A 26,849-nucleotide genomic window follows, 5' to 3' on the forward strand; every position below is an offset into this window, starting at 1 on the left:
GTTCTTGGATTAGCAAAGCAATCTTCTCCCAGAAGAACATGGGGAGAGGCAAGATAATTTAGGAAAAGTCAGCTTGGCCTCCTCTCCTTGGTCAGCTGAGTTACTGGAAGGAAGCCTTGCGTTACAGGATGTAGGCAGCACCCCCCCACCGGGGTCGGTTATACAGTCACTTATTGGCTCTCAGCTCCCCTCATCTTAGGGTGACCTCTCCTCCACATACTAATTGTTGCTTTTGAGGTACTCCAGCCCCCTGGGGAATGGCTCACCGCTGTCTGCAGCCTTCCTTCTCCTCCGGTTCTCCCATAGGTAAGTCACTCTCTGAAGTCCGACACCACTGGGTCTGCCCACTCACGCCTCCTTCTGAGACCTCCCCCGCACCCCAGCATGGCCATCCCACCCTAATGGGAGGGAAGAAGGTGTGGATCCAAGGGGAGGATAGGCCCAATCTTTTCCCCTTGTTTTGTTTAGAAAATTCTGACAGTGCTTAGTGCCATTAACCTGACTGCTTTTTCAGAGAGACTGCAAGTCCACCACCGGCAGAGGGAGCCCCAAATCACACAGCCCGCCTCTGGCTGCCTCTTGCCCCTGAAACAGCCCCAGCTCACCAGCTGCTGCACCAGGAAGAAATCCTTCTTATAGATGGCAATGCCCTTATTGAACAGCTTCCTCTCAGCCACCTTCCACTGGTCAGAACCTGTGGGGCAAAGAGGGAGCCAGGGTAGTGAAGTGGAGGGGGCTGTGAGCAAACAGCAGAAAAGTGTGAGGTCGCCAGATCCACATCCTGCTTCCGTCACTTACCAGCCTCTGTGCCTCACTCTCCACACTTGAGAACTGGGACCGGGTCCTACAAGCCACCTCACCATTGTGGTGGGGACTCAAGGAGCTACTGCACGTGGGACCCTTGCTGCTCTGCCTGGCACACACTAGATGTACCACTCACCAGGGATCAGAGGGTGCTGTGATTATGCCATTTGGTCACTGTCCCTTTTAAAGCACAGTGCCCAGATAGGACACGGCACTCTAGGGATTGTCTAAGTTCCAGGCACCTGATGCCAATTTGGATGGCACTCCCTCGATTCCTGTCCCTTGCCCCTTGCCATGGACTGTTTTGCCTGCATAGGCTCCCACCTGCCCATACCTTTCTCTCTGCCCCTTCAGGGCACAGGAAGCTCTTTGAGAACTACCTCATCTTTGGGGTCAGTCCTTTCACTCTGGCTTCTGGCTTATCTGCCCCCCATCTCACCCCCACCTGGGGCTGTGACTCAGTGCCAAGTGGGGCCCCAATGGTGCTGGAGACCCCTTGAGGCTCCAGGGCCCAGGCTCACCTGTGTAGTGATAAGTTGCCAGTGGGTGGTTATGGGGCCGCAGGGGCTTCTTCAGTAGCAGCTTATTCAGCGTTTCCTGAAGGGGAAGTGAGGAAAAGTTCAGGGCCCTGCAGGGGTCACATGGTAGGCTGAGCATCCTAGGTGCCAGGCAAAATTCAGAAGGCCTCTGCAGCCCTCCGAGTTGTGAGGTGAGTAAGATGAGTTAGTTTTGCCCCTGCATAACTGCTGAGGGGCAAGAGGGTGAGGCCATGGAGGGTGGAGCGGCTCAGGAACCAGGCCTCTTTAGAGAGAACATGTGGCCCCCGAGGCAGACAGCCACAGGTGAATAAAGCCCTCAGTGACAGACAGCCTTTCTGAGGGTGGGGACTCCCTGACCCAAAATCAGGGACTAGGGTAAACGAGAGGACCCTGTGCGGCAAAGTCTAGAGTTTGGAACTAGGACTGCCTTAGGTGGAGCCCGTCCAACCTGCAACCTGCTCAAACCCCCCTGCCTGCCTTCAATCAGCACTCCAGCAGCCCTGGCTCCTGGGCAGCAGACGTGGATCTAGGCCAGCCTCCCTCAGGGTCCCTCCCTCTGCCAGGGCCACTGTCTCACCAGGATGTCTCCCCTGGACTCATGCAGACAGTGCAGGGCCAGCTCCTGGTTGGTGCCAGCTCCAGGGAAAATACTGGAGCAGGCAGCTGTCAACAGGTCTTCCACTGGAGCAAGCGTGGGAAGGGAGGAGAAGAAATCACGTTCAAGGCCCGGCCCAGCCACCTGCCCAACAACCCACCTTCACTCGCTGGTGCAGGCCCCCCTCACCTTGCCTCTGCTTCTCCCGGCTGCTCTCGAGGTCCTCCCACGGCTGCCACACCAAGTCAGCCTTGTGGGGGTCTGCAGCTGCCAGAGCGCGATCCCTTATCGAGGGGATTTCCGCTTGGAACCGGGAGCCCACGTTGATCCGTCTGCAGGGGTGGAAAGGGCAGGGAGTGAGGCCTCACCTCGTGGGCACGGGGAGTGTTTCTCTCTGGGATGGAGGAAGATGCGGGGTCATCGGCAGACGCTGAGCAAGACCTCAACTGAGCGTAAAGGAATCTGACTTCCAGGAGGACAGCCTGGCAAAGGGGAGCCAGTACTGCCAGAAAGACAAGGCCCAGAGGTTGGAATGAAGAGAAGCTGCACATTTACAGAGAGGGAAAGAGTCTCCTGGACTGCCCTGCCAATTCTCCTCAGAGGCAAATTCAAACCAAGCTGGTCCTTTCCTTTAGGCAAGAGACCATAAAGCCCAGAGCCAACTGCAGAATCTCAGAGGCCTGTTCAGACTTCTGTGGGATCCACACAACCCTCCTCTACTTAACAGGGCCTGCGTGCACCGGACCCCATCGGCCACCCTCATGCCATGGACCAGAGGTAGGGCTGCACTTACGGCTCGATGCTCACTGGGGTGGCCTCCCCCATCACAGAGAGGACAGGTGGGGTGACTTCAGCGCTATCTATGGGACAAAAGGCACGTTGGTGAATCGCACCCTCCTCCCTTCAGCAAGCCGCCCCCCTCCCACCCTCACCCTACGTGGCTGCTCTGTTTGCACAAGAGCCATGGCAGTGACTCACAGAGACTCATACTTGGAAATCAGGCACACTAAATCCTGGCTCCTCAGCCTGCAACTGTGACGACTAACTGTGACTTTGCCAAGCACGTGGGTGCTTCTGTTTTCACACCTGCTGCAAGGGGCTATTACTACCTACCTCCTAGGGTTAATGTGAGGACTGAATGAAATCATGCACAAAGCCTCGCCCTCAATAAATATTAGCTATTATTATTGCTGCTGCTGCTGCTAGTACTACTACTACTACTACTACTACTACTACTACTACTACTACTATGACTACTACTACTATCACTACCCAAAGCTGGGTCCCTGCCCCAGAAGCTTCCATACTACAGAATTAACACCAACATTAAACTATGCTTGCTCTAGTAAAGAAGCTGAAACTTTCAGCACACTAGCAACGTAGTGAAGGAGATCCCTGTTTATATCTCCTTACTTCCATGTTGTATTCTCTGCCTTAGTTTCTCCTGAACTTATCTTAGTGCCCCACATGGAGACACTCCCTGCTTCAAAAACAAAATCTTTGCTGACTCCTCCCTACCCACCCACCCCCTCCCCTCCCCTTGCAACTTGCAATAAAAGCTGAACTCCTCAGCTCACGCATGCAGCTCTCCTTCATCTATGTCTCCCATCACCCCTTTGCCTGGACCCCGGATCCAAGGCTGACTGCTTACTCACGGCTCCTCACTCTTCCTGCATGATCCTACCTCCAGGCCTTTGCACCACTCATTTCCTTTGCCGAGTATGGAGTATGCCCTCCCCACCTTCTTCCTTGTTCAAGCCCTCAGCTCTAGCCCCGCCCTCTCCTGAAGGCTTTCTCACCACCCCAGGCTACTAGGCTCTGCAGGCTTTGGAGCTTAGGGTCTCCCTCACTCACTGCCTGCTGATCCCACTTTGCCGAGAACCTCTGCTTTTCTGTCTCCCAGGTTTCCTTGTTAACTCCCTAATGACCCTGTGCTCTCTTTAGAACAGACCATGCTGTCCCATACACTACTGGAGCCTTCACAGGACCCAGTTCAATGCTTTATGCCCAAGTACTCAATAAATACTCATGGATGGACAGGCCTCTCTTTGCTGCCAGTCTGGTCTCTACAGGGATTTCTTCCTGCACAACCCAGGAACGGAGAGAAGCTTGGTAGGTACGTGAGAGGGCAGAAGGTCAGCCAGCCCAGGGTGAGCCATTTTTCACCCACAGACACCAGGGGGCACCAGAGAGCTAGGCCATGGAAGGTCAGGGTCAAAGGTTAAGCTAGTGATGGCCAGGCCTCACCCTTGTTCTACCTCTGGTAGTGTTTATTCCCACTTAATCCTCTACCAAACTACGAGATAAGATTATCCCATTTTTTTCAGAGGAAGTGGATCTTTTTGTGGAGTGGGCCACATTTTTCAACAATTCACCACCCAGGCCAGCCAAAATGTCTGCTCTTGGCCAAAACAACTGTTTAAGAGCCTCAGGAGGCAGAATCTACCGCGTAATACTAAAAGCAAATGTGATGCTCCAGGCATGGTGTTTTAAGTGCTTTACATTTGTTAATGCATCTGAACCTCACCACAACCCCGTGAGTTGACTATGAGGTTGAACCATAGGAAACTGCTATTTGTGGATCCAAAATTAGATTAAATTGGCAACTTCACCAACAATCAAGTACTACTACTATCCTCAATTAAATAGTGAAGAAACTGAAGCCCAGAGAGTTTAAATGACTTGCACAGGGAAACATAACAGTAAATTGTGGAATTGGGATTTGAACCCAAGCAATTGGGCCAACACTCCCTTCCTCCATCCCTGTCTGTTCCTGAACCAGGAGAACCACCTTTTCTCTCTCAAAGAGAGTGGAGCCCCTCTTCCCAGTGTTCCAGCCCAATCCCCAGCAGCCTTAGCAGCAGGGCAGGTCTCCTTCCTGCCCACTGCCCTCCCTCCCCACATTCCCTGCCCCCATGGCCCCTGAAGGTGGGTCACTCACTAGACCGGAGCAGGGTGCGATGGGCACTCTTTGGCGTGATGGGAGGAGGGGCTGGGATGCTGCTGGTTGACATGATAGCATTGAAATAGAGGCCAGAGCCTTCCCGCACAGGGCTGAGGATGGGGGGAGGGGTGTAGGGGGGTAGCTCAAAACTCCGCTCAGAGGGATGGTCGGCTAGGCGGACAGGAGAGCGCAGGTGGCTCTGGTATGGGGTGATGTTGGAGTAGACGGGAGGGGCAATGAAAGTGCCAGCCTTGGTGGGGATGATCAGGGGCTCAGGCCGTGGCCGCTGCTTTGGTTTCCGCACTGAAGGTTCCCCTTCCAACTTGACATTCATGTCCTCAGCCTGGAGAAGGAAACAGAACCAAAATAGCTCAGCGTCTTATGTGCTGGGGAAACTGAAGTCTTGACCACTGCTGGTCAGTCTCACCTTTGGAACTTAGTCTGCCCACTACACCCACCAACGCAAGTCCGAGACAGGGAGCAGGTCCAAAAACCCTTCTTACAGTCTCCACTAGGGCAGGGGTCAGCAAACTTTCTGTAAAGGGCCAGGTAATAAATGTAGGCTTTGTGGGCTGCACGCAGTCTCTGTTACATATTCTTCTTCTTCCCCTCTTCCCCACTCTTTTTAAATGATCCTTTTAAATATTAAAAAGATAAAATGTAAAATCCATTGGTAGGTCTGGATATGGCCCATAGGCCATAGTTCCCAACATCTAATGTGAAGTATGCTATTGGGCAGGGAACTGTAGTAGTTAAGGACCCAGGCTCTGCAGCTGGATTGCTTAGAATGGGATCTACCTCCTTTACTTACCACTTAAAACTTCTTAACTTCTCTGTGCATCATCACTTTTAACATGGGAATAGTAAGTACCTACCAAATGGATTAGCTATGAGGACTGAATGAATTAATGTGTGGAAATCACTGAGAACAATAACTGACATGTAGTAATTACTCAATAAATACTAGCTGCTATCAAGCTCTGTATTAGATGGAGCTCCCTACTGGGTGCCAAGACCTAAGCTTGGCATAGGATCACAAAAGGAAGAAGACAGTCTTGTCCTCACAGAACTTTTTCTCATAGTATTAGTCCTACGATAACAGACCAGCCTACTTACGCTGTCAAAGGTTAGCACTCCTAGCTTACACTTCCCCCTGCTCAGTATGCCTCATGGGGCTCCACATAGAATAGATGGTAGAGCTGTAAGGGAATAGAGGCCTTTCTCTGCTCCATTTGTATCCTCTCAAAAGAGAATAGAACCCTAGAGAGTAAGCAACATCCAGATCATCTCCCTGGGCGCAGAGTTGGCCAACAGGTGAGGTTGGCCACATTGACTAAGTAGACCTGGATAGAGTAGGCTTTCCCCCTCTCCCTGTGTACAGCTCCCACAACACCTTTCAGTAGAGGCCACTGACTCTCCATGAGGTCTTGGCCATGTCCTTTACCCAGTTGTGCCCTCTTTCCTTTTCTATAGACTAGGAAGAAATGAAATGGTTCATTCTTACTCCCTTAGGGGAACAAGATGATTGCACAGAAAAAAACCCAGTGGAGCCAAAGGTCCCAAAACTTGCTAGACAAGATATCTAATATGGACTCAGTTAGCTGTAATGACTTGTAATCTTGTAATAAGAGAAATGAAATTAAACTATTTTTGACAATATTTTTTGTATTGATTTTTTTAGGTGTGATAATAATATTGAGATTAGGAAGGAAGGAAGAAAGAAAGGAAGAAACCTTATATATAATGTACTTCAGATACAAACCTAAATATTTATGAATTTAATGATATGATGTTTGGGATTTGCTTCAAAAATAAAAAAAAAAACCAGTCGCAAGGAAAAATAGATATACAAGTAAAAAAAAAGATTGGCTACATTTTGAAAACCATTAAAGTTGGGTGATGACTAAATATTTAGGTCCATTTTACCATTCTCTATACTTTTGTGCAAGATTAAAATATCTATAATACAAGGAAAAATAAATAACTAAATAAACAAGTAACCAAAAAAAATAAATAAATAAACCTCCTCCTAAGCCTGGTGTAGTGAAAGTACTCACAGGCGGGGATGCAGGAGATCCAAATTCCAGGGCTACCTCTGTCATTATTTGGCTATATAAACGTAAGTAAGTCTCTTGACTTTTCTGGACCTATTTCCTCATCTATGAAATGGGTATGTTGAGCTGTGTAGTTGTTCGGGCTCCTTCTTGCCATCCTCAGGATAAACTGAGGCCTTTAGCCTCCAACCTCTGTCACAACCAGAGAATAAGACCCCAGAGAGTAGAGACTGTGCTGCTCATGATAATCTTAAAGCTCCCTTTTCTGTTACAGAGGACGGGCTCATAGGCTAACTCTCCAGCTGACAATAACTAGAAAATCCAGGCTCAGTATAAAAACCACAGTTTTGATGGTATCAGAGAGCAAATACGTTGGCAAAGACTTGATGAGCCAAGATACAGGAAAAGAAAGAAAGTGAAAAAGGTGAGCCCAGCATTTGGAGTTGTGCTTTCCTTAGAGGTGGGTACATTACTGGATGAGGTAAGTGGGAAGCTGAGCAACTAAATGGAGTTTAGGGCTTGCCAAGGAAGGAGAGCCTGATAAACCTGCAGGCTTTGGATTGGGACTCCAAAGGGCTATCTCCTCAGAATAAAAGTGAATCAGAAATAGACTAGTCCACATGTGGAATACTGCCCAATTTAAAATCATCTCATTTCAATCTCTGATTAAATAAAAATAATTCAGGATTGCTAATGCCCTTTGCTACCTGTCAGATGCAAAGATAAATCTTCTCTGGAAGACGAGAACAACATCCAGAGTCTTTAATTACCTCAACAATTTTTCATACATGCCTGCCATGCAATTAAAACTCACCAAATATACAACAGAACAAAATGTGACTTAAAAACAAGAAGTAACATAACAGAAAGAGACCCATGGACATCCCATTCATGGAGTTATCAGACGTAAACTTTAAGGAAACTATGCTTAAGTTATGCAATAAAATAAATGGTTGAAAATTTCATCAAAGAATTAGAAACTCTAAAAATGAACCAAGTAGAAATTCAGGAACTGAAAAAAATAACTTAAAAATAAGAACTCAGTGACTGGGCTTAACAGCATATTAGATACAGCTAAAGAGAGAATGAGTAAACTGAAAGATAGTCCAGACTAAGAGAAAAATGGAAAATACAGAAAAATGCATGACAGACAAAATAGGGGGTTATGGTGCAAAACTCTTAGAAATGTGTAACTAGAGTCCCAGAAGGAGAGAAGAGAGAAAATGGGACAGAAGAAATATTTAAGAAGGACTACAAACTCTAAACAGGATAAATACAAAGAAAACCAGCAGGTATAACAACAAAAACTGGTGAAAACCAATGGCAAAAAAAAAAAAAAAAAAAAGTTTAAAAGCAACCAGATTAAAAAATAGCTTGGGGCACCTGGGTGGCTCAGTCAGTGAAGCATCCAACTTCTTCTGCTGAGGTCATAATCTCACAGTTGGTGAGTTCAAGCCCTGCATCAGGGTCTGTGCTCACAGCTCGAAGCCTGGAGCCTGCTTTGGATTCTGTGTCTCCCTCTGCCTCTGGCCCTCCCCCACTTGCACTCTGTCTCTCTCTGTCTCTCAAAAATAAACAAACATTAAAAAACTAAAAAAAAAAAAGAGACAGCCTACATTCAAAGAAGCAACAATATGGCTAATGGTGACTTCCCAACACCATAACTACAAAGGAAGTCTGAGGACTATAGAATGATATATCCTTTTAGTGCTAAGAGAAAATAACAACCAACACAGAATTCTCTACCCAGCTTCAAAAATGAAGAAACAAAAACATGTTCAGACAATCAAAGACTAATAAACTTCATCATTAACAGATTCACCCTAAAGGAAATACTAAGGAATACTCTTCAAGCAGCACATAAATGATCTGAGATAGAAGCTTGGAGATACAAGAAGAAATAAAAAACAACAAATACATAAAGTCTTTCAGGCTAAAATGAACAACTGAACCAAAACAATAATGCTATCACTGAGTAATGTATAGAATTGTTGAGTCACTAGATTGTACACTTAAAATTAATATAATACCATATGCTAACTATATTGGAATTAAAATTTTAAACTTAACAAAAACAATGATGTTATACCATCCTAGTGATGTTAAAATATTTAAAGAATGAGAATACATGTTAATAATTCTATAAGTTAGAGATTAGTGAAAAATGGAGTTAAAGTGTTGTAAGAACTTTGCATTGTTCTGGAAGAGGTAAAATACTAATTTATATTAGATTTCAATAAGCCAAGAATGCATATTTTACTCTCTAGTAGCTCTTCTAAACCAGAGAATTAAGCTCTAATGTCATAAAGTTTCACTGTATGTAATGATTTAGCTTCTTGCCTGTGCATCTAGGAGGGTACAAGCTATGTGCCATCCTCCAGTGAATCGAAAAACTAGTCACTCAAATTCCTTTTTGTGGGGCTTCATTCCCTCCTATTAAATCAGGAAAGAAAGGCTGCTTGGGTAATTACTGAAAGAGTAATAATTCAGTAAATAAATAAGAATAAGGAATAAACAGGTATATAAATAATATATTAGTATAGAGGGGAAATGGAATAACAAACCCAATTAATCCAAACTGGGGGGGGGGGGGGAACAGAAGAGGCACTGTGGAATATATAAAGCAAAAAGTATAGGACAAATTTAAACCCAAGTATATCAGTAATTACATTAAATGCAAACCGTATCAACACTCTAAAAGACAAAGATTGTTAGAACAGGTAATAACAAACCCCAATTATATGCCACTTGAAAGATATACTTTAAGGATAAGTGTTCAAAGTAAAAAGATGGAAAAGATACACATCTTATCCTCTTCCTTGCAATACTAACCAAAAGAAAGCTAAATATTTCACAAAGCAGGAGCACCTGGGTGGCTCAGTCAGTTAAGTATCCAGCTCTCGGTTTGGGCTCAGGTCATGATCTCATGGTTGGTGGGATTGAGCTCTGTGCTGAGAGCTCGGAGGCTGCCTCAGATTCTCTCTGTCCCTCTCTAACCCCATACTCATGATCTTTCTCTCTCTCTAAATGAAATGAAATAAAATGAAATATTTCACAAAATAGATTTTAAGAGACAAAAAGAGAGGTGCCTGGGTGGCTTAGTCAGTTAAGCATCCGACTTCAGCTCAGGTCATGACCTCACAGTTCGTGAGTTCAAGCCCCACATCAGGCTCTCTGCTGTCAGCGCAGAGCTTCCTACGGATCCCTTGTCTCCCTCTCTCTCTGCCCCTCCACCGCTCATGCACATGCACTCTCTTTCTCTCTTTCTTTCTCTCCAAAATAAACATTTTTAAAAAAGAGGCAAAAAGATTAGTAAAGGTAAAAAGAAACATTTCATAATGATGAAGTGTCTAATCCACTTCTAAATGAGTATGCAAGTAATAACACTGCATCAAAATGTATAAAACAAATACCGACAAAAAACTAAAAAGATAAAACCCCAACCATAGATTTCAACATATATATATATATATATATATTTATATTGACCAGACAAGTAAACATCTCTACATCCCAGTGCCTAGCACAAAATCTGTCCCACATTAGAGGCCAAAATTTTCTGACCTAAAATGAGAGATTCACACATCCTAGATTTTCATAAGCAGTTTCAGTTCAAGTATAACACTGTCTCATTGTCTCCCCTAAGTGCATTTACCCATAAGTTTGGTTTGGAAAATATAAACAGTATTTCCTCAGGTTGCTTGAATCCCTCTTATACTACCATGCTCTCCTTTTTCTCACAGGGTACTAGTCCCCCAGGAGCACACAGGTACTATAGGTGTTTGCACAGGGAACCTCTCCTACCTGAGCTGGAGCATCAGCCCCAGGAATACGAGTGGACCGCCTGCGGGTGACAATGACTGATGGCTTGTGTTCAGTGGGGTTCTGCTCAGGACCCTTTCCATCCTCATCAACACCTCCAGCTTGGGCTGCCTCAGTTGGGTCCACAGTCCGCACAGGCACAGACACTGGGATGATGAGGGGTACCATCCCGCTGTCCTCTCGTGCTCGCTTGGCAGCTAAAGAAGGCTCAGAAAATTCCACCCCACACTTGGTGGTTGAAGCCAACACACTTTTCCGCTTCTCCTCAGAGCCATTGGCATCCTGGAGAAGGAGAAGGAGGGGAATGGAGGTAAGATTTAGAAGATAAGTCCTAATAAGTCCAGGACCCCCTAGTCACATTTGATTCAAGAACCCATGATGGTTCCCCAGTGGTCTTTCCCTAAATACCTTTTCTCTCACCACATGCCCAAATACTCTCCATAACCTCCCTTCTGCCAGGTCATCCAATCCTGGCCTGATGCAGGGGTCCCCAGATGGCCATCTCAGGCCACACGTGGTGTGTTTTGTTTGACCTGCACAGTGCGTGGCACATGCACTAGTATCTAAATTCAAAACTTATCTCTGATAAGGCACCAGGGTGGCTCAGTCAGTTAAGCATCTGACTCTTGATTTCGGCTCAGGTCATGATCTCACAGTTCAAGAGTTTGAGTCCTAATCAGGCTCTGTGCTGTGTCAGTGTGGAGCCTGCTTGGAATTCTCTCTCCTCCTCCCTTCCTCTCTCTCTCTCTGTCTCAAAATAAATTTAAAAACTTACAAAAAACTAATCAAAAAACACTTATCTCTGCAAAAGAAAGTAAACAAGGAACCTTTTACAAGGTAACAATGGTCTTTATATCTTTTCCCCATTGGAAACTGGCTGGAGTGAAGTCAAATTCTGCAGCTTCTGACATGCCAGCCTTGCCGTAGGCATTGGCGTGGCGGGGGGGGGGGGGGGTGTTGATACCCCTAGTGAGGAGAGAAAACCCTGGCTTCAGAGTCAGATACTAGGCCTTTATCTTAGCTTTCTGACCTTGGAAATCCTTCTTGGGCCTCAGCTTCCTTAGCAATAAAACAGGATGTCAGCATCCCCGTCATAGGGTTTGATGATAAACTATTTCTGAATAAGTATAAGAAACTCCAAGTACAAGAGAGGTGCTCAAATTCTATTCACTCTTCCCTCTTGTTGTTGTCGTTGCTTTTAAATCAACTTTATTGCCAGTAAAATTTACATACAATAGAATGCACCTACTTGTCATTAGTTTGATGCATTTTGACAAGTATCATCACCTGTGGAACTACTGCCACCTTCTCCTTTTAGGATGCCAGATGTGGCAATGGTTTCACCTCCCCCAACTCCCAATCCTTCATGTGCCAAATGAAGCAGCCAACCCATGGCGGTGCCTTTCACCTTCCTGCCTGCAAACCTGTGTGTATAGGCTTCATCTTTCCTTCATGTATAAATGCACCCACGTAGAGACTCTTTGCATGCAGGGATTGTAGAACTCCCTGAAGCCCATGGGTTCTTTCATTTCCTTCAGTGGAATGAGAAAACTGCCCCATAGACCTGGAGTCACTTGCTCGCCCCTGGCCACAGACACGGCTCACCCTGCCCTCTGCCAGGCCAGGCCTCCATCCCATGCCACTCTCACCTTTGCGTTCTGCAGTGAGGCCAGCTCCACTGCCTTCTGGGCCAGGGTCAGCAAATTGGCCTCCTGGGATGCCCGGCGCCTCCGTCGAGTGCTCTGGATCACCCCACCCCGTAGCACCTGCCCACAGTCCCCTGTGCCCACTGCCCGCATGCCCTCCTCGTTGCCCATTGTGGGAGCCTCCCGCTCCCGACCGTTGGGTGCCAGTCTCTCTCCCCCATCAGACAGCAACTGCGACTCCCTCAGCTCCAGCGGGAATCCCAGAGCTTCAGAATGGGGGTGCCCCAAGGGGCCAGGTGGTGGCTGCTGTGGGGGCCAGTGATGTAGGAACAGGTTGCTGGTGGGTTCCTGTCCAGGCTGGGTGCCAGCCACATCCAGAGGGGCAGAAGGCAGGACACCCTCCTTTGACAGGCGGCGGGAGCGGCGGGGGAAGGCGATCTGGGATTGAGGTAGCACAGGCTGTGGGGCTGACTCCTGCAGGAGGGCCTTGCGCAGTTCTGGGTTCATATCAGGGTTGGGGGGGAAGGGGTAGGGCGCCATGCTGTGGTGAGCCAGGTGGGACTGCCCCAGGGGCCCGGCCGGCTGCAAGCCAAAGTCCTGGGGCTGCTGAGAGGGCGGCTGCTGCATGGAATAGAAGTTCTCAAAGAGCTGCATCTGGGGAAGGGCGGCCTGCTGCTGCTGCGGCTGCTGCTGTGGCTGCTTCTGAGGTGGGAAAGCTGCAACGGGGTTGGGGGGCGGTGGGCCCTGCCGGAAGACCTGCCGGTTCACCTGGTGGCCAAACGCCAGCTGGAAGGGCTGCAGGGGCAGTGTCTGGTTTGGGGGCTTCTTGGCCACATGGAAAGAGTTTAGGGGCGTCTGGGGCCGCCCTACCTCCAGCTGCACTTTCTGTGGCATCATTGGCCGCACGGCATTTCCGTAGCGGTCCAGCTGCGGCCCACCTCCTTTCTCCCGCTTCAGTGCCTCGGGGTGGCTATAGTAGGTAGAGACCCCCATGCTAGGGTGAGGGCTCCCCTTGGGTCCGCTGTAAAGGGGCAGGCTGTGGCGGTTCCATGTTGAGTGGGGTGGAGGCTGGCCCGGCTGCTGCTGCCAGCCACTGTCACTGACACCCCCACCGCCTCCGCGCTCAGGGCCCCGCCCTGGAGCCATCACAGAGTTGGGCCACTTGACGGAGCCCACCTGCTGGGACAACATGGCTGCCGTGGTCCGCTCGGAACCATACACCACAGAGTTCAGCAGAGCCAGGCTGTTTGGAGGGGGCAGCTCCACCGGCTGGGAGACAGGGGCGGCCCCTGCCGGACCCTCGTGCCCAAAGTAAGGCTCCTCCTTCACTCTGGTGGACTGTGGAGGGGCTGGGGGCTGCTGGGGGGCCTGCAGGGGTGGGGGCTGCTCCTTGGGAGCTGGTTCCTGGTCCCCAAAGAGGCAACGCTTCCGCTTGTTCTGAGCCTTGGGCTGGGCCTGGAAGTTCATGGTGTGGCCAACTGGGCCCTGGTAGTGAGTCCTACTTCACCAGCTGCCCATCCCCTGTGGGGATGTTCTGCTGGAAGCCCAGCTCTAGTCCAGGAGCCAGTGGGGGCAGAGCAAGGGGAGGGGAAAATACTGGGGGGTGAGGTCAGGAACAGGGTGAAAGAACTGTTGGCTCTTCCTTGCTCCTTGTGGAGAGGCTCCTGGGCTCGTCTACTTCATGATGTTCCACAGGACCCTGGAGCCTGCAGACAGAAGAATAGTGACAGTGTCAGTCATAGCCTCCCAGGATGCCCCGGATGTCAGCACAAGTGTGAGGGAGGGGCCCAAGTTCACAGAGCAGCACAGGAGACGCAGGAGCCAGAACCTTAGGGGAACTACCAGAAGGCAGTGCTTTGTGACTCTCTTTATCCCACCACCTCACCCTGCAGCATTTGGCTGTGTAATCTGTACCCGACACAAAGGCATCACCCTGGGAACAAGTGGGGCTGAGATCCAGTCTGAGCTCCTGCAGCCAGGTGGGAAAAGGAGTGACAAAGCCCACTGTTGGGCTCCCGTCTTCTCAGCCAGATCTGGGTTGCCCAGCTGGTTGAGTGTATCTGTCCATGCGGTAGCCTCCCCACCAGACCCAGAAGGTGCTTTATGCAGCCAGTGCCTCCTTTGCTCCCAGCAAATCTCAAATACAGGAAGTAGAGACAACAGGAGTCATTCCTAACTAACCATGTGGCTCCAGGATGGGGAGCCCACCAAGTCCTTGCAGAGCCCAAGGCCCAGGGCTAGGCTCACATCCTTTGCACTGAGGCATGTAGGTGAGGCCCTAGAAGGGTATGTGCAGTTCTGGCCCTACCCCTGGGAGGAGCTGCAGGGTGGGACCACGGCTGCGGAGCCTTCCTTAAACCAGCACAGAACCTGTTTTGCAGCCCTGGCTGGCTGGAGGCAGGCTCCAGCCTGGTAGCTGGTCAGCAATCCCCACCTTCCCTCCTCCACTGCCGAAGAGCTCCGGAGCAAAGAGCAAAGGACAAGCATAACTACAATATTGAGGGGATGCAGATTGCTAGGCCTTAGATCTGAAAGTTTTCCTATGACATGGTGTGACTTAAAGTGCTCATAGTGTCTGTGTTTATTTTCAAACTTGATTAAAAAAAACAAACACGTTGCTCTATCCTGCTACAAGACAGTCAAAATCAAGACCAGTATTTTATAACTTACATGTATTTTCAAAGATTTTGTCTTTCTTCTGAGAGGGTTTTTTTTTTTTCCCCCCTCCCTGGGAAGTTGGTGAGGGTGAGGGAGCTACATGGCCTACTTCTTCCCCACACTGTGATTCTGGTCCTGAGCCAGTCAGGCCAGGAGGAGAAGGAAGGCGAGCTCAGGAAGCCCTGGGGAATAATTTGCAGGTCCGGACCAACCTCAGACCTCAGACCCTAGAAGCTCCAGGTCCTAGTTAGCAGTCCCAGGAGTTCCCAGGAAACCAGCCCAGCCAAGGAGGGCTGGGCGGTAAGAACAGGCTCCCAGTGCGAGGCCTCCTATCGCCCGTTCACAGGCTTCCGCAGCTCTCCAGCCCTTCCCCTCTGGAGCGGCTGTGACTCACTCCAGCCCCCCCACCACCTGCCTTTCACTTTCACCAGCACCCAGAAGGGGAGGAACTTCCTCCTCCATTTCCTTCCTCCGCTCTGGGCCCTGAAATAAGTGTGAGAGAGAGACTCTTCCTGCTAGCACCCCCTTGGTCTTCACTTATGCAAGCCTGGGGAGGAAGAAAGACTAGGTGGGCATGCAAGACACCCTGGCCCTGGCAGCTGGGGGACAATTTGACAAGCGCAGGGAGCTCAGAGGACCACCTTTAGAACAAACTCCTTTATTTATTTATTTATTTGCCTTTATTTAAAAAAAATTTTTTTAATGTTTTATTTATTTCTGAGAAAGAAACAGCATGAGCAGGGGAGGGTCAGAGAGAGAGGGAGATACAGAATCTGAAACAGGCTCCAGGCTCTGAGCTGGCTGTCAGCACAGAGCCGGATGCGGGGCTTGAACCCACGAACCGCGAGATCATGACCTGAGCCGAAGTCGGACGCTTAACTGACTGAGCCACTCAGGCGCCCCTTTTTTGCCTTTAAACTCTCATTCCCTGACAGCCAACCCAATTAAGGGCAGACACCTAACCCCCACCCCCGACAATGAAAATAACAGCCGTGGGCACCATGGTTAAGCTGCAGGCTGGGACTATTCTAGCTATGGGAGTCAGGCTCTGCCCCGCCAATCAGCACGAGCAAACAATAAGTATGTGTCTGTGGAAGTGAGGCAGAGGAAGGAAGAATGTGGCTGAGGGGAGGGCACCCAGGGGGAGCCGGCAGGTCCACGTGCCTCCAGGGGACCTGAGAACCCCTCAGGTGCTCACATGCACTTGTGTGTCCCCTGCCCCTCTAGGCACAGACTGCCCTCCTACCCCAGTCACAGCCCTCTTGCCTTTGAGCCATAGCACGGGCTTGGGGACTAGGCCCACATGCCAGGCGAGCCTGGGTGCACATGGTAGATGTGCACCTTGTGGAGGTACCCGGGCCCCAGGCGCGAGGGACGGCCACTCAGAGCCTGGGGGAGGGTGAGCTCTGCACACTGGGTCGGGTGAGATGGAGGCAGAGTCTGTGAATGGAGCTCCATGGCAGGGCTGCTCCTGCCCTGGGCCCCAGCTGGCTCACCAGCAGCTGTTTGGTCAGGCTGGTCTGCCTCCCATCTTCCACCCTGCGTGTCAAGAAGGACCATCACTCAGGACACCACAGTAGGTTTCTAAAGTTAGGCAGGGAACTTGCTTAGAAGCAACCAAGGGGGCAAATTCTGGGAAGACTGAATCACCCCAGAAGCTTCTGCAGAGTGGGAACAGAGTCCTTTCTGTCATCCCTACCAGAAGACTAAGTGCCAAGAGCACAGAGACCCAGACCCGAGACCCACAGAGAAGAAAGGTCATTATCTGGGGTGATGAGGAGAAGAGTGAAAGATGCCTGGGAACCTTAGAGGAAGGAGGGGAGAGGACACACCAAGGCAGCAGGACCCTAAGTAATAGTACTAGTAGTAGTAGAGGAGGAGGAGGAGGAGGAGGAGGAGTGGTGATAGTACAATAATGATGATGATGATGATGATGATAATGCAACTGTGCCAGGCCTGTCCTAAGCACTTTGCATTATGTTCAGTTCCCACAAGGGCACTGTAAGTCAGCATGAAGCCTAAGCATGAGGCATTGTTATTTTAACCTCCACTCTGAGACCACTCTGGCCACGTCAGCCCAGCCCTCTGGGCCTGGGCTCTCCAGCCCCTGCAAGCTCACCCCTGCCTCAGGTCTAGTTGCTGCTGGCAGGGCTCCCAGCTCTTGTACCCTATGTGTACGTCACAGCCTGCAATCCTGGACAAGGCTGAGCCACTTCCTCTCATTTCTTGTGGCCCAGCCCCACTTCTCTGTTCTTCAGGTGGAAGTAGGCCTGGCCTTCCTCACAGTGAGGAAGAGGAAGGAAGCCATCTTTTCCAAAGGCTGCTGACCTGTGGGCCAATTCTCTGAGGGTGCAGGGAAGAGGGTGTAACTTCTGTAGGCAGCTCACCCTGGGACTGGCTGCAGGGTCTCTAACAGCGGATACAGGAACACTGCAAAAGGAAACCCACAGTTACCAAGGGGCCCCAGACAGTGCAACCCACTCTTATCAGTCTGACTGTCTGTCCCAGCTCTATTCACTCTCCTTTCCGCTGGGCACTGCACTGTTGCAACCAATCCCTGACCAGACCCTGTGATACCCCTGGACAGAAGACAAGGCAAGTGTCTGATATCAGTGACCAGGGACCCATGAGGCTTTCAGGAAGATCTGTGGTGGAAAGCACTTTCTCTCTATAGAAGAAAGCCATGCGCACCAAGAAAAGGAAACAGTGCTAAACCCACATATGTGTTTTGCAGACACATGAGAGAAGGTGCTGGAAAGGCCTCTGGGACTTCTGTGCTGATGGTGACACCATACCTTCCAGGGAGGGCAACGAGAACACATACAGCTCCCCACGTGCTCTCAGGCAGCCCTGCCACATGCCCACTGAGGGGACCAGGGCCCCTCCCAAGCTAGAGATATTGCGTACGGCCATCTGAGAGAAGACCATTGTGAGTCAAGCTTACACAGGCCAGGACTAGCTTGGTCCCAGCAGCTGCAGGGGCTCAGCTCTGACCTGGGGATCAGAGTTGACTAGAATGACCCTGCTGACCCTTACTGCTAAAGCTCCTAGCTTCTGCTCTTACAACCGGGGCCACTTCCCACCCCACAAACTCAGCACTAGGAAGATGGGGAGTCAGAGCTCACGCATCCCTAACCAAGGCAAAATCAACCTAAATATGGCATCTAACAAGGCTCCAAATCCCTAGGCCAGCCAGTTCCCAGGGCACCAGACAGGCTATCTTAGGAAACTTAGGACAAAGTCTAAACTCCCTATCCTGCCCACGAGTCTTGCAGACTTTGGCTCCTGCCAGCTCTCAACCTGCCATGCCTGAGCCGTCATTCCGTGCTGTTCCTGCTTTGCTTCCAGGTCTCTGGCCAGGCAGCACCTCTGCCTAGGACACCTTCCACCCCTTCATCTGGCCAGGTCCTATTCGCCCTTCAGGTCTGAGACACTGCTTCCTCTGGGAAGTCCTCCCTCACCCCAAGGCTTAGCCAGGAGCTTCACTATGAGCCCACACCTCCTAACACCCCTCCCCCCAACACTCAAAACACTGAATTCCAGGTGTCTATTTCTATTTCTTTTTCTTTTCTGATTTTTTGTGTTTATTTATTTTTGAGACAGAGACAAACAGAGCATGAGTGGGGGAGGGTCAGAGAGAGGGAGACACAGAATTGGAAGCAGGCTCCCAACTCCGAGCTGTCAGCACAGAGCCCGACGCGGGGCTCGAACCCACGAACCGTGAGATCATGACCTGAGCCGAAGTCGGACGCTTCACCGACTGAGCCACCCAGGCACCCGTGTCTATTTCTATTTCTTTGTCCCTAGCAGACTGCAAGCTCCATGGAGCGGAGTTTACAGACTGTTGTACCTTGGCACTTGGCTTGTGTCTGCCTCTTGGGATACTCATTCAAGACTGCGCCCAAGGTGAGTCAGAGCTCTGCCGGGGCAGAGGCACTATTCATGGCCCGCACGTCCACCCTGGGCTCTTGCCCAGCCCTGACTTCCAGGCTCTCTCCCTGATGCACATCAGAGATCCCCTGATGCTGAGATGAAGTGAAAAGGTCCTGCCTCCTAACCCCATCCCACCCCATCCCATCAGTCACCTCAGGCCCTCTCCAACTAAGCTGAACACGAATTCTTCTCTTATTGCCGGCCCACAAGCTACTTGCCCCTTGACTGTCACTTGCTGCCCCACACCGCATACGGGTCAACTTGGGACAGTGCCAGTCCCTCTGTTGCCCTATCCAATTTTTCTTCCCACTGTCGCCTAGACCACAGCCAGAGAGACATGAGACTGTGGATCTGTTTACCTTGTGCCCTCACATGCCTGGGCTTAAGACATGAAGGTGTCTGGTTAGGATGCCAAGGGATGAGGAACCCTCCCTTCTTAGAGGAGCCCAGCATGGCCCAGCTGGCCTTCCAGCCCACACTCGTATCCTGGAAAGTTCTCTCTAGACACTCTGGGGCCTGTGGCTACAACCAGACTAGGTAAGCAGCCTGGAGCTGCCGTGCTGGGCTAGCTGGAGTTGCCCGGGCCCTACATAAGCCTTCCCTTTGGACACAGTGTAATCATCTGCAATACTGTATGCCCTGCTCTAACTGGAAGTTCACACCAGGCTGAAGGGCCCCATTTCTCCAAACCACTGGAAGCGTAAGTCCTGTTTATAAAGGAGTCTGCAAACCAGTAAGGAAGGAGACACCAGCAACAGGGATAAGGACCTGCCTCTGACAAGTGTCACTTCCCCTGGGGGCATGAGAAAGTAGTCCCTATGCTCTGCCCATTCCCAATCCAGAATCCCCAGATTAGCACTTCTGGATTCAACTTCAGCTTTGAAATGCAAAGCCCAGGCCAATAGGGTCCCAGAGATCTCAGCCACCAAGCTGGTCGGGCTCAGAAGGCTCGGCCAGGGTTTGAGCTGGCAGCAGTCTGAGCCATGACCATAAAAATGCTAACAGTGAGATGCTTTTAAAGGGATATGTGTGAGAGGGGAATACTTTGCCTTCTGAGCCACTTTCAGGGTTTCATTCAGGGTTTCATTCAGGCATCTACCTTTATTGTCTCTCTCCTCCAAACGCCCTCAGGAAGCCCATAGGAAGCCAGGATGTCCATGAGAAGACCAGGATAACCAGGTCAGTTTTATAATAAAGGAGGTGGTGGGGGAGCAAAGAGTCCCAGGCAGAGTCAGGAAAGGATCAAGCCCCCAGGCTCAGACTTTGCCCACACTAAGGGGATTGGCTGCCTCCCTCCCAGGCAAGGGCCACGAATAATCACAGGCAGCCCAGAAAAATCTCTTCCAATAGGATTTGGGAATCCCAGGGGACTAAGGTAAAAGCTGGCAGAAGAGATACAGCAAATATCCCTTAAACTCCTTAAATGGCTAAACCTCTGGAAAGGGCCTCAGGGGGATGGGTGGGGCCCTTGGTCTCCTATAACTTTCTCTATGGCCTAAGGGACTCACACCACTACAGACTGCTCCAAGCCCCCCCCCTCCCTTTGGAAAGGCGGGGCCCCCAGCAGGTATAGGGCAGAGCTCTCTGGAGTCTGTGCCTGAGCCCCAGTGCCAGACTCCGCCCAAGACAGGCCAAGACACAGAGGAGCTCTCTCACAGGAGCATGGCCTCACCCTGCCTGGTTAACAACTCTTCCTCCCCCACCCTCCTCACATACACACCTATGTAGCCCTCCAGGCTCTGGGAGACACAGGAGAAGGGACACAGTCCCTACCCACATGGAGCTCCCAGTCTCATGGAGGAGACACAGAAACACACACTGATTATAATGCACTGTGGCTCATGCAGGAGCTAGAAATACAGGGAACATGTGACCTGGGGAGAGATCCCCAACTCTGAGCCTTTGACGGGGCTGTTCCCTCAGCCTGGAAGTCCTGCCTCCACTCTGACAATCTTCCTTCCTTCAAGGCCTACCTCCTGCAGGCAGCCTCAGGCACACGCTGTTCTCACCCCTTCTGAATCTCCATGCTCTTATTCACAGTAACCACTGTCCCATTCGGCTTCTTCAGTTCTCCCTGTTTCTGCACCAAGACTGCGGGGATCTGGGCCTGGAGGCAGTGTGGCCCAGTGGAGAGTACAGTGGGCTGGTTGTCAGATCACCAGGTGTCTGGTCCAGGAGCTGCGGCTCACTGGTTCCTGCCTTTGAGGAACTTAGGAGCTTTGGGAGGGGCAGGGGGGACAGGGCAAGAAAACACCTTTGTAAATAGCGACTGACACATGAAATATTAGCCACCAGCACTGACCACGTGCCCAATGTGTATGAGGACTGCTTACTTGTGTAACCACTATTCCCATCTGAAAAATGAGAAAAGGTTGGCTCTGAAAAGTACCTTGTTGCAGGTCACAGCCGAAGGACACAAATGAGGAGCCAGGATTCAAATCCAAGCCTTCAAACCTGGTCAACTTCAAACCAGATCTCAATCACACCCTGCTGCCCATCTATGGAAAGTAGTGGTTCTCAAACCTACCCTAAGCGATGGGTTTCTGGGTCTGGTGAGGACTGGTGGGTAGAAATCTGCAGTGCTTCATAAGCAGGCCACATCGTGCCCAGATGCTGGAGCAGGGGAAAGACTAGAGGGTCAGGGATGGGCGCAATGTGGTTTCCAAGGACCCACTGCTCCTCCCTCCCCAAAGGAGCTGACTGCCAGAGGGCCATACCCTGCCCAGGAGATAGGAGCCCCATGAAGCCCTGGGTGGACTTTGCTCTCAGTTAGCCCTAGGGCTGACCGTGGCTCTGACGGCACCAGAGGCCCAGATGAATGCCACGTCTATTGAGCACTTACTATCTGTCAGGAATGGTACTAAATGCTTTGCTGGCAACATCTTGCTCTTCTTGGTCTCATTTTATATGAGGAATGATACACGCAAAAATATCTATTTAACACAGAAGAGGACAGTAATGGAGTAACAGAGAAACAAACCAACAAAAGGCACAACAGAAATCAATAGCAAAATGGCAGACATAAACCCGACCTTATCAATAATTATTTTAAATGTAAATAGACTAAACACTCCAATTGAAAGGAAGAGGTTGGGAAAATAGTAAAAAAAACAAAAAACAAAAAACACCACCATCCAACTATATGCTGTTTACAAGAGACAACACTTTAGATTCAAGGACACAAACAGGTTGAAAGTAATTGGAAGTTAATAGATAGACCACGCAGGGGCACCTGGGTGGCTCAGTTGGTTAAGTGTCCGACTTTGGCTCAGGTCATGATCTCGCAGTTCATGGCTTTGAGCCCCGTGTCAGGCTCTGTGCTGAGAGCCAGCTCAGAGCCTGGAGCCTGCTTTGGATTCTGTATCTCCCTCTCTCTCTGACCTTCCCCTGCTTGTGCTCTCTCTCTCTCTCTCTCTCACAGAAACAAATAAAACATTAAAAAAATTAAAAAAAAAAAAAGATAGACCATGCAAACAGTAACCAAGGAGCTGGACTGGCCATGATAACATTGTGCTAACAGACTTTAAGACAACAATTCTTACTAGAGACAAGGGCATTTTATAACAATAAAGGGTCCATCCATCAAGAGGACATTACGATTATAAACATATATGCACCTAACAACAGAGTCCCCAGTATACGTGAAGCAAAAACTGTCAGGATGGAAGGGAGAAATAGACAATTCAATGATACTAGCTGCAGACTTCAATACTCCACCTTGAATTATGGACCGAACAACTAAACAGAAGACTGACAGGAAACAGAAGACTTCAACACTATAAAGCAACTAGACCTAACAGATATCTACAGAACATTCTACCCAACAACAGCAGAATTCACATTCTTCTCAAGAACACATGGAATATTCTCTAGGATAGATCAATAAATTAGGCTATAAAACAAGTCTCAATAAAATTTAAAAGAGTTGAAACCATACCAAGTGTGTTCTCCAATCAAAATGAGGTAGGACTAAAAATCAATAACAGAAGGAAATTTGGGGAAGTTACAGGAAATGAAGGTTATAACTAACTTGCCAAGCTCTCCCAGCCCAGAACCGCCACTCCCTCAGACCTTGGTCTCTACACCTTCTTCACAGTCCTAGGAAGCTACAGAGCTCAGATTTTTGCAAATGCCTGGGTAGCCCTTCTCCCATCCCCCACACCGGACACACACTGAACCTGACCCCAAGCTTGACCCCAGAATCAAAACAGCTGTGGGAGGGTGAGGCCTGTGGGGCTGTAACAGCTTGTTATGCAGCCTGTTTCTCCCAGGGAAAAAGGCCACAGGCAAATATTCTCATTCCTCCTGCCCGTCTACAGAATATCCAAAAGAAGGAAGCAAACATTTATAGAGCTTCCCCCATGCCAGACCCTTGACATACCCGAACCCATGCTTACAAACTTCCTATCTGGGCATCTGATTGTCTCCATTCTAGAGGAAAACCGAAGCTCTGCTGTTAAGGTGGCAGAAGCAAGATTCAAATCCCTGTTGTCAGCCTTCAAAGTCCCTGATCTTCCCATTATTCTTCCAGAAAAATCCCAATTCCACACTTGTTGTGGGCCTCAGAAGGAATGCTACACAGGAGAACCCCACTCATGTGGGCACCTCCCCCCTTCCTCATGCTCCCTTCCAGCTGCTGCTTTTTCTGGGAGCGCTTCTAAGTAGAGCACAGTATAGAACACCCCCACCAAGACATAATCCCTGCCCCACTCTGTCAGAAACAGGCTCCTCGAAAGATGGGGAGGGGGGGTATGTGTAAAAGCCCCTGGAAGCCCATGGGGTTTTGAGGTAAGGGTTGGGGGGGAAGCAGAGGTGAGTTGGGAGCTGCGGGGTTAGCAGGATCTCACTCTGGAATAAAAGCCTCCATACCACAGGGAGAAAAGTGGCTTGTACCTCTCTTCAGAGCCAACCAGCAAAGCTGGGCCCAGCTGGGGAAGCTGAACAGATTCCAAATATTAAGGGATGCCAGTGTTCACTCAGTCCAATTCCTCGTTCCACAAAGCAGCCCAGAGAAGGAAAAAAATTAGCCTGCAGATGCACATCCAGAAGCAGAGCAGGGCCCAGAATCAAGAATCCCAACAACAGTGCTTTGTGCCTCCACTTAGGCAGGCCACACCTTTTGGCAAGACACCGAGCAGGCTTGGAGCCAAGGCGAAATCCCAACATCACAAAAAATAAGGCTTTCTCCTTCACCACCATTGCCATCTCTAACATTTCCTGAGGGTGCCACTGTGAGCCAACCGTGGTGCTAAGCACTTTAGACCCATGACACAGTTTCACCTTCACAAGGTAGGTATTAGTAGTCTCCTCCCTTTTCAGTGAGGAGCTTGAAGATCCAAGGAGTCAAATCACTTGCCTGGGGCCACAGGAGTATAGAGGTAAGGCAGGGATGGGAACCTACAGCCCTTTTTGCCAACTTCCTCCCCAGGGCTTCAGGCTCAAAGTCTTGCTTAGCAGCTGGGATAGATGGCAGCAGCCTCGGGACTGCTCACAACTTCTCCCTGGAGGAGCAGCTCCAGCTGGCCTGACAACCACCATGGTGTTCTAGAAGCACGGCTGGTCAGGTAAGGTGGCTGAGAGAGGCCTGGGAAGTGGATGGCTTTGAAGATAAAGAGGCTACTGGTGATCACCACCACAGGGAACAACCTGTGGAAGGCTCAACATTTTCTGTTCAAGAGGAAGCCACACCCCTCCCATACTCTCCAACCCCACACCCGCAGTTGACAAACAGCTTTTTACAAATGAAGCCTTAACTCTCCCCTGCTTCTTAGACACCCCAAATCCCAATGGGGCTCAGGCTCCTGTCCCTTTCCCTGGCACCCTGAAGTCTGGGTCAAGTCAGCTCCATGATTGGGTTCCTACTAGTGTCAATGGCCCCCACCCAGGCCATTGAGCATCAGCCCCGGCCCTAGCAACCCACCTCTCTGCACAGAGCTCTCCGAAAGGTTTCCTCTCAAGAAACTGAATTTCTAAATAAGGGCTATTCACTATGCATCCTAATTAAGGGAGACAGATAATGCCCACCCACTCCAAAGATCATTGGTCCAAATCTCTATTTCATAACTGATAAAACTGAAGCCCTAAGAGGTGAAGTGACTTGCTCAAGGACACGTAGCTTGGGTGGAGGTGTGGTCAGGGCCTCCCAGGTTGATGTTCTTACACTCAGCACTCCCTGGCAATGCCAGGTCCTTGATGTTTGGCTCACATCCCCCTTGGTAGGGAGGCAGAACAGAAGAGTCTGGGATGTGGTGTCTTCATCAGCCCAGGGCCTCCTGTGTGGTCAGCTCCAGAAGCAGCCAAGACATAGTGGGTGGTTTGGGACAGGCAGTGAGGGGGTGTCTTGCTGGTTTGGAGTAAAGAGTGGGACAATATGGCTCCCCAATACCTGCTAGCGACCAAGAAGCACAAAAACTTGCTGCCAGCAGAGGGGATGTCAGCATGGCTGCCTGGGCCTCTTGGATGAACTACAAGGTGGGCACAGAGCCGCCTGCCTAACTTGCCCAACCATCCAGTCAGTGCCTCGCCCTTTCTCAGGCCCCGGTCAAGATCCAGGGCCTCTGCCAAGTGCTCACACATTCCTTGCGTTTCTCCAGTCTCTTGAGCAGCTGCTGCAGGGCCTTTTTTCCTGTGTTGATTTATTCTTTATTGTTCCTGAAATACACCCAGAGGCCTTTGGCACCAGGCACCAGGAGAGCATCCAGCCCAAGCCCCAAGTACACACCAACCAGGTTCTCTGAGATCTGGGCCAAGCCAGCTGGAATGATGGACCCCAGGGCCAGACCTGGCAGCCAGGAAGGGAGACCCAAGATCCCACCTACCCTCAGCCTATGGTCCTAGAACTGATCCCAGGACTGACTACAGAGGCTGGGATGTTTGGGGAGGAGGAGACACTTGGAAAGTCTCAGAGAGGCCGAAACTAAGCCCTTCTACTCCTGCCCCCATGCATGAGTGACTCCCCCAGCAACCTCCCCTCCCCGCCCCCAGCTGACCCTCATGTGCCTGCTGCCCTCCACAGGAGGGCCTTGTGGCTCAGGCTGGGCTTCTGACTGCCCTGTGAAGCGTTCAGAGAGGGAAGCCTCAGAGGGGTCTTCCCCACCCTTCGCAGCCCAGAATATCTCTCCTAATCAACCAGTCTAAAGGTGCCTGAATTCCTACCATCAGCCCTTCATTCCAAGGGTCAAAACATGGTTCCCTCTGCACAGGAAAATAGCCCAGGAGAGTGTGAGCTGCATGGTAAAAAAAAGAGGGCTTTAGGGTCTGACCAAACGTGTCTGGACTTCTCCAATCACCAGCCTCTCTGTGGGTCTGTTTCCTGTCAGTAAAGGGGCATCCTATCTTCACCTCATAGTTACTGTGGGATTCAATGAGGCAAATCTATACATGGAGTGCCCAGCACAAAGTAAAGGCTCAATAAATGTGCCTTCCTTTCCCCTCTGCTGGGCAGGAGTAGCATCACCGTCGGTCTTCAGCACCTCAGGAGGAACTGAATAGTCTGACTCTCAGTTCCGCAGCTGGCTGGGCGTAGGGCTGGCCAACCAGAGCAGAATAAGGGGATGAGGGGTCCCAGCAATAGTGTCGGGCTCTACAGGCATGTAGGACATCGGGCCAGAGACCCAGGAGGCGCACACCCAGCACAAGCCTACCCTGGGCTCAGCCGTGCCAGCAGGGCCTGCGGGGACTGCCACCTTCCCGGGCTCCCGCTAAGAAGAGCATTAAAAGGGAAAGTGCCATTACCCGAAGGAAGCTGGGGAGGGGGTGGCCAGAGGACCAGTGAGCAGGAACGCCTGCAGAGAGCAAGTCAGCCTGCCCCAAGGCGACCACAGTGAATGTCCCACAAGTGGAAGTGCCGCCTGG

The 26,849-nt window shown here is 50.4% G+C and overlaps 1 protein-coding gene across 4 annotated transcripts in view; it reads right to left on the reverse strand.

Moving 5' to 3' along the window:
- The window catches only part of MIDEAS (mitotic deacetylase associated SANT domain protein), a 67,280-nt gene that overhangs the window by 9,945 nt on the left and 30,486 nt on the right, over positions 1-26,849 (reverse strand). For 2 of the 4 annotated variants that reach the window (XM_039232255.1, XM_039232253.1), the window contains exons 2-9: positions 12,408-14,110; positions 10,741-11,040; positions 4,880-5,225; positions 2,732-2,798; positions 2,128-2,270; positions 1,921-2,024; positions 1,326-1,401; positions 606-694 (exon numbers count right to left, since the gene is read on the reverse strand). In XM_039232255.1, coding sequence (XP_039088186.1) covers positions 606-694; positions 1,326-1,401; positions 1,921-2,024; positions 2,128-2,270; positions 2,732-2,798; positions 4,880-5,225; positions 10,741-11,040; positions 12,408-13,871 — 2,589 coding nt within the window. In that variant the 5' untranslated portion in view covers positions 13,872-14,110. Of the gene's footprint in view, positions 1-605; positions 695-1,325; positions 1,402-1,920; positions 2,025-2,127; positions 2,271-2,731; positions 2,799-4,879; positions 5,226-10,740; positions 11,041-12,407; positions 14,111-17,390; positions 17,493-26,849 lie in introns of those variants that run through there. The other 2 variants (XM_039232257.1, XM_039232256.1) reach the window with 2 other exon arrangements.

Source organism: Hyaena hyaena, unplaced genomic scaffold (genome assembly GCF_003009895.1).
Source record: "Hyaena hyaena isolate Hyena2069 unplaced genomic scaffold, ASM300989v1 scaffold_65, whole genome shotgun sequence".
Lineage (NCBI taxonomy): Eukaryota > Metazoa > Chordata > Mammalia > Carnivora > Hyaenidae > Hyaena > Hyaena hyaena.